General features: G+C 41.2%; 1 protein-coding gene across 11 annotated transcripts in view; it reads left to right on the top strand.

Moving 5' to 3' along the window:
• The window catches only part of STARD13 (StAR related lipid transfer domain containing 13), a 281574-nt gene extending 271350 nt beyond the window's left edge, over nucleotides 1-10224 (top strand). For all 11 annotated transcript variants that reach the window (XM_079322443.1, XM_079322440.1, XM_079322444.1 and 8 more), the window contains 6 exons: nucleotides 4-211; nucleotides 1091-1205; nucleotides 1979-2200; nucleotides 3570-3787; nucleotides 6856-7032; nucleotides 7366-10224. In XM_079322443.1, coding sequence (XP_079178569.1) covers nucleotides 4-211; nucleotides 1091-1205; nucleotides 1979-2200; nucleotides 3570-3787; nucleotides 6856-7032; nucleotides 7366-7483 — 1058 coding nt within the window. In that variant the 3' untranslated portion in view covers nucleotides 7484-10224. The remainder of the gene's footprint in view (nucleotides 1-3; nucleotides 212-1090; nucleotides 1206-1978; nucleotides 2201-3569; nucleotides 3788-6855; nucleotides 7033-7365) is intronic.
• The last annotated feature ends 1110 nt before the right edge of the window (nucleotides 10225-11334 follow it).

An 11334-nucleotide genomic window follows, 5' to 3' on the forward strand; every position in this document is an offset into this window, starting at 1 on the left:
CAGATGTCCCCAAGGAGCAGCGGCTGCAGGCAGTGCAGGCAGCCATCATGCTCATGGCTGATGAGAACAGGGAGGTTCTGCAGACTCTGCTCTGCTTCCTTAGCGACGTCACCTCCGTGGAGGAAAACCAGATGACTCCCATGAACATCGCTGTTTGTCTGGCCCCTTCCCTCTTCCATCTCAATATAGTGAAGAAAGAAAGCTCCCCAAGGTATGGGTTTTTTCTCAGCATTATAAATAGTCATATCCTGAATATGGAGCGATGCTTTCAGTGGTATGCAGGACAAAATTTTCCAAACCATCTGCTTTCCAGCACACATTAAACAGGGCATGGCTTCAGTAAGAGGGGAAAACCCCTGCTGCAGAGCCAGAAGCACACTTGTTTTCACAAGCCCAGCAGGCATTTCTGGTTGTCTGTTGTGAATATGCCGTGCCTGCTTTCCATGTGGAATTTTCAATGGGGCACTAGTGAGTTTTGCATGAGTAATGTTGACTTCTGTAAAGAAAAAGGGGTTGATTTTTCTTTGGTTGAAGTCAAAGATTAACTATGCTTTAAATGGTAGATTTTCAATGAGTGGTTTTTTTCACTTTCAATTTACTGTCTACATTCTGCCATTCGGGAAACAGGGTTTATTTCAGGCCACATTAAAATTGTAACATGGGGAGTGTAGACTAAACAGGGCATAGCCCGGCTAAACATTAGTGGTCCTTCTTGACTTTTTTCCCTCCCACCTGGTTCAGGATACACTGAGATTCTTGGTCAAGTACATGTATAACCCTTGTCTGAACAAGGGCTTTAAGCAGTAACAATGTAAACCACTGTACATCATGTCTGTTAAAAATCCATTTCAAAATGTACAACACATCATGCAGGATACACATAACCTTTCCTGCTTTTACCTTTGGCTGAGCAATATTTTAGGTAAACATTTTTCATTTTAAAAAGTCCCAGCAGTTTGAGCAGTCCTGGTGATAAATAGAAAATAAAGATAGGGGGTTTTTCTCTCTGATGTTGGGAATATCCTGCTGCTTTTTGCTTTCATATTAAAAAGATTCAGCTCTTTACCTGAGATACTGAATTCAATTACAGAGTAATACAGAAAAAATATGCAACAGGGAAGCCAGATCAGAAGGACCTCAGTGAAAACCTGGCAGCTACTCAGGGACTTGCTCACATGATAATGGAATGCAACAAACTTTTTGAGGTGAGTGAGAAACTCAAGCAGCATTATTCATGGGCACATAATGCAGCACCCTTTGAAGTATTTATGTTTATGCTTATATTTTCTGTTTTGTGTTAGCTCAGAGATTGGTGCCTCTCTTACTTGTAAACTTGCTTCATCCAAAGTTTATTTATCTCATTTCTTTATGGCAGTTCCCTTTTAGTATTCAAAAGATGCAGGGTAATTATTCTGTGACAGTTTTCAACCCAAACCACTGGATTAGGAAATTTTATTCTAATTAAAATCAAAATCTGCTTTAAAAAAGCAGTAAAAAGTGTAAAATTTTATTGCAATTCTTTTAAGGCCTCAATGAAAACTTATTATCTTAAAACTAATTGCTTATACATTTATTTATTTGTGTCATACAATAAAGTAAAAATCACATAGAGAGCTGCAATCATTCCTGCAGCTGCTTACACTGCAGCTGGAGGAGAGCAAATGCTCATATCTTGTTTCCCCAGAAGCACAAGGCAATATTTCTGAGGGCTAAAGGAGTAACAGTGGTATATTGGCATCCAGTTGAAAAGTCTAACAGGGCTCTGCATGAGCAGTGCTGTTCTGAGCCATGGGCTGTTTCATTAGACTACTTTAATGTTTCATCTTGCATAAAGACAGAAATTGGTGTGCATTTTACAGATCACAGGTTTGTCCAGTCAGATGCTGAATGGTCCATCAGCCTAGAAACACACTGTGTTCATGAAAAGTTCTCAGCAGGAGATTTTCCCTGTGTGTTTTCCCTCCCTTCTGTGGCACAGGTCCCACACGAGATGATCACCCAATCCCGAAACTCCTATGTTGATGCAGAAGTGCATTCTCCTACCCTGGATGAGCTTGGGAAACAAGTGGATGAGGAAGGAGGGAACTATCAGATGTACCTGGAAACTCTCATGCAGAATCTCCAGAAAGAAGCAAAAGAGAAATTCAAAGGATGGGTCACATGCTCCAGTGTAGAGAATGCAGAACTCGCCTACAAAAAGGTAATTTGGGGAGATATGAAAGAAGCTGCAAGGAAACAAAGCAAAATGCAGCTCAGTTATGGGGCACCCTGGCATGTTTCATGGTAAAACTCACACCCTTCTTTCTGGCAATGCACTCTTCTTTTTTAATTATTATTTTTTAAAAAGATCACTAAAAGCAGTTGTAAATGTAATATAATAGTGATTCATGTATGAGATTCCAGAAAAAGGCACACAAAGCAAGCTGGGGTCTCCAAAATAGATCAAGTAAGTGATACACAAACAACACAACCAGAGAGTGAGCTGAGATGTTAAACAACAGAGAACATTACCTGGGCAAGCTCTTTGACATGAAAAGTTTCTGACTAGTTCTTGATTTTTGCTAGCAGTTTGGAGAACACAGGTAGAATATAAGTAATTACAAAACTTCTTCAGGCTCTCCTATTCTTTTTTAAGCAGGCCAGCTTTATCCCTGATCCTTTTGGGTTTTTTTCATGTGGATTTTTGATACTGCAGCTTTTATTGAAATTTCTGAATTTGTTTTAGGCTCCATCACTTTTTCAGGGAAAGCCAGACCTCTGCAGTGAGGCAGAGGGTGCTGCAGGGTCCCTGCAGAGAGTGGAGTTCAGGGCTGCTGGAAATGCAATAGCAAAGCAGAGGTCTGCAAACCAGCAGCAACCAACAAGAGGAGAGGATGGATTAGGGGTGGGTGACACTAATTAGACAGGAGAAGAGCACTGTGTGTAGCCCAGCAGTTTCTGCTCCCCTTTCTGTAAGCTGTGGAGGTGTTTCAAGAAACAGGATCTGTGAGCAAGGAGGAGTTAGCAATCAGTCTGTGCTCTTTGAAAGGTGTTTTCCCAATACCACCCTTGCAGCTATTTTGAGGAGGAAACATCTGTGTACCTGGTATATAACTGAAATCAATGTATGTTCTGCTCACCCAGAATTAACCAGGAGGGTTAATGGACCCTCAGTCCCAGGGAGTGTTTAAGATTGCCTAAGGTAGTTCCTTTATTTCAGCCCAGGATTTCAGTCTCTCATCTCTTTTTGCTTCTGCACACACATATTCATGATTACACTTAGGATGTTTGGACTTGGAAAAGTCTTGGAAAACTGTCTGTCACACCAGATGTAATGCAGAACCTCACTGGCACTATGGGAACTAGTCCAGATATATTGTGTTGTGAGAGCAGAGTAATGAATCACTTCAGATTTCCATCCAGGACTAAGAGAGCAGCAGCAATAGCAATAATAGTAATTGATAAGCAGGGGAAAATGAATGTTCTTGAGCTGAGGTCGCACACACATTGGGATTTTGTCCTCAGTTATCATCTGCTGAACATAGGCATATAAATTCTCAGGGTTTGTGTTCTTGGTCACTTCTCTCCAGGTTGGGGATGGGAACCCACTAAGGCTTTGGAAAGCCTCAGTTGAAGTTGAAGCCCCCCCTTCAGTTGTCCTGAACAGAGTGCTGAGGGAACGTCACCTCTGGGATGAGGACTTCTTGCAGTGGAAGGTGGTGGAGAGCCTGGACAAGCAGACAGAAGTTTACCAGTATGTTTTGAACAGCATGGCTCCTCACCCTGTCCGAGACTTTGTCATTCTCAGGTAAGCTGGGGGCAGTTCTCTGATACCTTTGCCTCCTGCAGCACATAAAGGAAGATCTGGACTTATCTCAGCCTTCACATCTGTGTACTTGCTCTCCAGGAACTCTGCTGGGCAGCAGTGTTGATTTCTCAAACTGAATTAGTCACACACCTAGAGCATGCTGACCTTTTCTCTGATGTAATTTGAGCAGCACATACTCCTGAGGCCATAAATATCATTTCTTCCTCAGAACAGATGTCTGATAATAGCTGCTCTTTTCTCTTAGCTTTGTTTGTTGTCAAAACAGTGCAAATAGAACCCAATTGTTTTTTACGCTGCTTTTGCTGTTCTCTGGGGAATGTTTGATGTTTAAGAGCCAAATGTTTAGAAGAGAAGATTGTGGTGCTTTTAAGCTAAGGCTGTTATACAGTGTCTATATAAGTTATTATCCTAAATTTTCAGTTGGAGTCTTTGTAAATGAAGAAATGCTGATCTATAAAAATCCTAGTGTGGAAATGAAGAGAAAGAGGCAGTAGATTTGTACTCTCTCTTTCGGTGGATGACTTCTCTCAAATAAATGTATAGCTGTGTATCAATATTCCACTTTCAATCCCAGTTCTGCCTATTGTCTATTTGCCTGTACAGAACAGTAAAAAAAACCCCCCTCTTATGCACCTCCTGGCCTTTGCTTGCTAGAAGCTATTGTGGAGCTGCTGACATATTTCACTTACAGGGTCAGTCCTACAGTTATTTATTTCAAGATGATTTTGTGCATTTCCATTTTTGGTCTCTGCTTTCTTTGATTGAAATGATGTGCTGGAGAAATACAAAGCAGTTTTGACAAAGGAAGTAGTCCAGGGAGTCAGAATTGTATTAAAGGGAATGAAGATTGAAGGAAAAAGATAAGGCAAATAAAATGTAATTACAAAAGTACATCCCTTTTATGAACTTTAGTAGTCTCTTAAAGGATGACAACATGCAGATGGTATAAGGGAAGAATTATTGGAACTCTTAGGGGAAGATTTAAAAGATGCTTTCTGTAACCAATGCTCCCATTACTCTACTTCCTTTGCCTTCCCACAGTATACTGGGCTAAATTAACTATTTTATAATCAAATATACATTATATATATTTTATATAATTATACATCTATCATTATTTTATACATAATCTTCTTATATAAGGTCATTAGAGTGAGCCAGTGATAAATCTGGCCCTCTGCATGGCACTGAGAAGATCGTCTGCGAGCGGCAGGGAGGTTCTGATGGCCATAATTTGGTCCTCTCATTTGCCACTGAGTTGCCTATTAGCTTTTGTGGTGGTTTATGTTCTCTAAAGACCTGCTGTGCAGTCACATCAGTTAAAGGCAAATCCTGCTGTTGAGTTCTCATTCTTTTCACTAACCCAGGCAGAATGACCCCCGAGGACTGAAATACATATCATAAAAATGAATCCTGGTGGGTTCTTAAGGGCTGAAAACAGCCATCAGGCAGATCTGTCAGGTTCTGTTGTTTATCTCTTTTGATTGATATCATTAAGTTTAGAGCAAGGTTAGCCAGCAATACCAGAGTCAATTTGATACCTTATGATTGGTGGGAAGTGAACAGTGAAATGATAATACACCTCTGGGGACATGAATAAATATATTTTAACAGATGGCAATTTACTCCTTCTCAGTCAAACTTTGGGCTGTGAAAGGATCAACTTAGTTGCTCCCTTTTTTTTTTTCAATGTGACAGTCATAACAAGGGGATTAGGCTCCTTAGAGAAGACTGATGGTAAGAGGAGAGGAGAAATGTTTCATATGCCTGGGATATGACACAGCTCTCAGCTGTCCTGCACAGACAACACTTTTATTAAAGAATCCACAAGTGTTTAATGTTCATTAAGTGTGACAGTATTTTGGTGAGTTAGGTGCCATGCCTCTTTTACTACTGTAAGGCATTTAAAGAACTACTGAAACTGGCCCAAATCCATATGACTGGGAACAGGAAACATAAGTCTTCTGAAATCTCTGGGATAGAGAACTTTCCACTTTCCAAATGACCCAGGTAGTGCTGGGTAGTTAACAAAATGATGTGGGCTCATCTAAACACTGTGCAAGCACCCACAAGAGGTGGTTCAGCATTTCTCATACTGGATCTCAACTGTGATTTCCTTCTCTCATGTGTTCCATCTGCCAAGATAGCTCATCTATCAATTTTATTAATGCCCAGGCACATGTAAAACCTTCAGGTCAGTATCTTCCTGCAGTGTCTTGAATAACAGCTCAGTTTTATGTAAGAAAAATGCAGAATGTTAAAATTATCTGCTGAAGTCCAAACTTCAACAGTCCTTGAAAGCAGCTTACCTGCTAAAATATGATACTTCCCAAGGAAGCATAATCCCTGTCTCAGACAATCCACAGCAAGATGATGCATGTTGCACAGCACAGTGGGAATGTCTCATTTCTTCCCAGAGCATAGGAAAGAAAAATCTCCTCTGAGATTCAGTGCACCTGAGAAAGATATGAGACACAAGGGTATGTAGAGAATGCTTAAGAAACAACAAAAAAATGTTAAGTATTAATGTCTAGGTATCTTGAACTTGATGGAAAACTTCTCCAGCATGTAAGAGAGGCTAGAAACTTGGGAGAGGAAAGAAATGGAAGGACATTTTGTTTTTAATTCAGACACCCTTGAATGAGGATTTCTGCTGTACTAAACTTCATTTCTTATTCTGTAAGCCAGCATGGGTGCAATGCACAGTTTCAGCTTTTGCTGGATGGCTTATCATCGGTCTTTGTCCTTTCCAAAACTTTTGTCAACAGCAAAAGGCTCTATCATGCCCTATAATACTAATGGCTACAAAATACTCCTGTGGAGAAGCCAAACTTCTCCACCTGGAGCCAAATAGATGGGTGCCCATTCCACATCAGGATCAGACTACCAGCTGGGGAACATGAAATTCCACCAGGGACTCCTAGGACTGTCCACTGGCATTACAGGCAGCAAGGATAGGCAGAGAAGCAAACCTCAGTTCTGGTTCTTACTCATGTGCCCCTAAGTTTCACTGCTAGTGTGATTCCATTTTGCATCCATTCCTGCAGGACATGGAGGACAGATCTGCCCAAGGGGATGTGCATGCTGGTGGCCACCTCTGTGGAGCATGAAGAGGCTCCTCTCATGGGAGCTGTGCGAGCCATCGTCATGGACTCGCAGTACTTGATAGAGCCCTGTGGCTCAGGAAAAGCCAGGCTGACCCACATCTGCAGGATTGACCTAAAGTAAGTATCCCACCTGCACAAAGTAATGTCCATTCAGCAAGACAAAACCTTCCAGCTCAGGGAAGGGAGATGCTGGGAACAGAAGGCATGGTTAGGTTAGGGTCGCTTTGCTGATTTGGAGTTTTCCTGCAGTCTTTTCTCCATTCACTGTTAGGACATGATCCTAGAAATAGAATGTGCTCATTTGATTACTGCAAGACTTATAAAGACAAGTATTTGAATCTCCACCACCACCATAGGCAGTGGGAAGCAGGAAGCATGGCAAGCACGTTTCTGTGGGGCATGTTTCTTGAGTATTTGAGTTTCTCAATAATTCTCTTTTCATTTCTTCAGAGGACATTCCCCAGAGTGGTACAACAAAGGCTTTGGACATCTGTGTGCAGCAGAAGTTGCCAGGATCAGAAATTCATTTCAACCTCTGATTGCTGAGGGACCAGAAACAAAAATCTGAGGAAGTATTCCTGGGAGCATGTGAGCATAAATCAGGTCTGGCAGGGAACAGGTATACTGAAGGCAAAGGTCTTACTTAAGCTGCAGAAATCTGACCAGACCCGGGGTCTGTACAAAGGTGAAAAAGGAATTTTATAGGAAAGTTCTTTTATTCTGGAGACTTCACCTTCCCTCCCTCCCCCATATCCATTCTGTATTAATTTTGATTATTGAACTAAACATTTCTTCAGAGAGCTTTTATTACTTTAAAAACAGATTATTGCCATTACTTGTACGTTATGTAACTCTGTTATTTAAAGGCTTCTAAGAAGCATATTTTAATTGTAAATAAATAATGTACAGTATGTATATATTTATCTATATTCTATCTATCTATCTATATATATGTATATGTATAAATTAATTATTTTGTACATAACTCAGTGCAAATCACTTGCATCAGTTGGACCTTAAGTGGATCTGTCACTTGTTTATTGGTGTGTCACTGCTACATAAGCTGTGTTTACTGTTATCACAGGGCTACCAGGCATAATTCGTGTGATAACAAATGCCTGTTCTCAAATATGTTTTGTGTTTGTGTGTGCTATGAGAAGGTACCTAGAACTAGATGTAGGAAGAACTACAGGAACTAAGGAAGTGCATTTAAAAATAATGAGGAGGGAATCAGTCTCACCAAATAAAATACATGGAGATGCATCTGAGATAGACATTGTGGAGGCCATTTATGTTCAGCTGCAGAATTGTGACTTTTAGTAGAGGGTGTTGAAACCTTACCTGTTGCCTTAATGACTGGTGTCTGTCAGAAGAGAACCTCACTGTGTGCAGTGTTCCAGGAAACTGCTCATCCTCAGACAGCACAAGGTAATGCTGTGTGTCCTGAGATGGCTGAAATCAGACTGGTAACTTATTAAGCTGTAAATTACTTATTTTTTGTAAGCATTCTGTCTAGGTTCTGAGTGTTTCTGTGTTCTTTCCTTCTCCCATAGAGATGGCTAATCCAAAGCAGGTTTTCCACATCCAGTGGACACAAAGACATGCAGATGAACACCATGCCTTTTAATATTCTTACTATATAAATAACTGTGCTTTTTTAAGATTTTAAATACATCTTGGATATTTAAAATATTAATAAATGCTATTCTTGGAAAGATTGCTTTTATAGTAACAGCAATTTTCATCTTACATTGCACTGATCTGCATGACCCCACCTCTGGAGGCATTGGTGGGAGCAGGATTAGGACTATGAGGAGTAGGAGCCATTTAAGCCTATTATATAATTTCATTTTCAGGGACCTATTATTTTGCTAATGGAAGAATGCTTTAAAAGTAATAATAATAATAATGTGTCGACATTGCCTTTGAGGCAGGGTTCCATTTTGTTTTTAACTAACCTACAACCAAAATGTTATTACATCTATGACTCAATAAGGATGTACAAGCCTGTTAATACTGTTCTTCATTAATCACATTTCTTCACTTAACCTTTATTTATTGCTGCATAAACCAGTAGAGTCACTCACAGCCAGTGTTTCAGCTCAGTCCTTCCAACAACATCCAGAAATATTAGTATGAGGTTGATTAAGCAGGATGCATTTCCTATGTGAAGCTACAGCTTTATGCCCTGATTCAGTGAATGAGGAAATCTCTTCAAAGCCAGAGCTTTGAGCATTCATTTTGAGCATGAGGGTGGGAGCTGTGCAGTGGACTGTGTTTGGTGGCAGCTACTAGAGCATGACCCCACGTGCCATCCTGCACACACAGGGGGCTGTGCTGGCAGGGGACAGCCCTGTGAGCTGAGGAGGCACCTGTGGGAGCTCAGGGGGGACAGGATGACTCAAAGTGACCCACAGGGCTCCAGCGTGTCCTTGTGAAGGAGCAGGACTCCGAAAAGTCACTGTAATCTTCACCCATGAGCTGTGTCACTCACGTTTGGTTGTGCAAAGGATCAGGGATGTTGGCTGCCTGGGAGCTCCTGCCTCGAGTTCATGGCCAACAATAGTTGCAATGTGCAATTATCACGAGCTTTAAGTCCTGCAGACAGGGGAGCACTCACGGGGCTGTTATGTGGCTGTAGTGGGGTCTGGCAGTCACCTGCTGGCTGCAGGGCATCAGCACTGCCAGGCTCAGTCTTCCCGGAGCAAACAGTGCCTCCCCAGCTGGGAATGCCATTCCAGAAAGCAGCACCTCCTCCCAAATGCCCGTGGCCATGGCAGCAGATTTCATGCCGGCTGTTTTCCAAAACATGAGCAATCAGAGTACTTCTGCTACATTAGTTTACATAAATAAATACAGCAGTGCCTCAGCATTAACAGGCACAAAATTTCTAGCCCTGGAAATGGCGATGTCTGGCAAGAAATAATGTCTTAAGGAAAAGAAGGGAAAACCTGGACAGTGTTTTTATCCTGTCTCACAAGTCATTGCTCAGCTGGAAGAGGCCCTGTGTCCCTGCCACCCTTAGCAAGGCAGGGTTGTTTTCCTGCCCTTGCAGAAGCTCTGTTGTGAGCTTCTGGCATCTCCAAGCCATGTATTGTTGAAATGAGATTTCTTCAAAATGCACATTATGCCATGTCTACCATTCAGCTACCACAGTATTTTGTATTGTTACATGCTACATTATGATAATTGCATTTTTAAATGTTATACTCATATCAATACCTCATATTTTTACCTCATCTGTTGGTATCAGTCATTAGTTGTAAATAAATAATTTCAGAGTTGAATAAATTTGCATACACCAAAGAATCATGTTTCTTTGTCCTCTTTTTCATCCATTGGCTCAAGAAATTCTGCATTTAAGCCCTTGATTTTTATATTGCAACCTGCTATATACTAAACAGTTCTGGTATGGGACTTCAGTAATGACTGCAGGCTCAGAATTATATTGTTGTCCATTATACTTATGCATACATGAGCTTCATAGCAAAGATTATGTTTTCCAAATTCAGCCATGTTTCTGGATCTATGTTCTTGTCAATAATTATGGTCTAGGTTCACAGGAGTGGCTGAAGCTGGGAGGATGAGTGCTGGGTTCACATCATCAGGCATCAGCCATCTCAAATCCATTGAAAAACAGTAAAAGGTGCAGTGGCATGACAGTGATTTCTGTGGTTTGTCTTACACTTTCTACAGATGGATGAAATGTTCCTTTACATGGGTGTTGTGGTATAACCCCAGCTGGCAACTAAGAACCTCTCTCTATCCCACCACCTGGATTATAGTATAATTATTTGTAATAATTATTGTTATTATTGCTATTATTAACAACAATAACAACAAGGGAATAAAAAAGAGAAGAATAAAATGCAAGAAACTCAAATGATGCACAATGCAGTTGCTCACCACCCAGTAACCAATGCCCAGCCCATCTCTGAACAGCAATTGTCCCCCTAGCAAATTCCCCCAGTTTATGAACTGGTCCATGGAATATCAGGTCAGCTGTCCTGGCCATGCTTCCTCCCAGCTTCTTGTGCAGCTCCTCACTGGCAGAGCACAGGAAACTGAAAAGTCCTTGACTTACAGTGAAAACTACTTAACAGTAACAAAACGTCATATTATTCCCACACTGAATCCAAACACAGTGCTATACCAGCTTTTCAAAGAAAATTAACTCTATTGCAGCATTTGGATGGGTGCCAGACCAGGCAGATTGTTGCTACAATTCAGTTTCACATTAGGGTGTGACAGGACCAGGAATACAAGGTATCAAGCCACAGATTCCTAACAAGGTAGGTGTTTGGACTTGCATAAAATACACGTTAAATTGTGATCCTCAATATCCCAGGCCACTCAGCAATGGAATATAGAAAGCCAGCAAATCTCTCAGAGCAGCAGTGGATGCAGAGGAGAGCCCAC

This window comes from Erithacus rubecula (assembly GCF_903797595.1).
Source record: "Erithacus rubecula genome assembly, chromosome: 1".
In the NCBI taxonomy this organism is placed as follows: Eukaryota; Metazoa; Chordata; class Aves; order Passeriformes; family Muscicapidae; genus Erithacus; species Erithacus rubecula.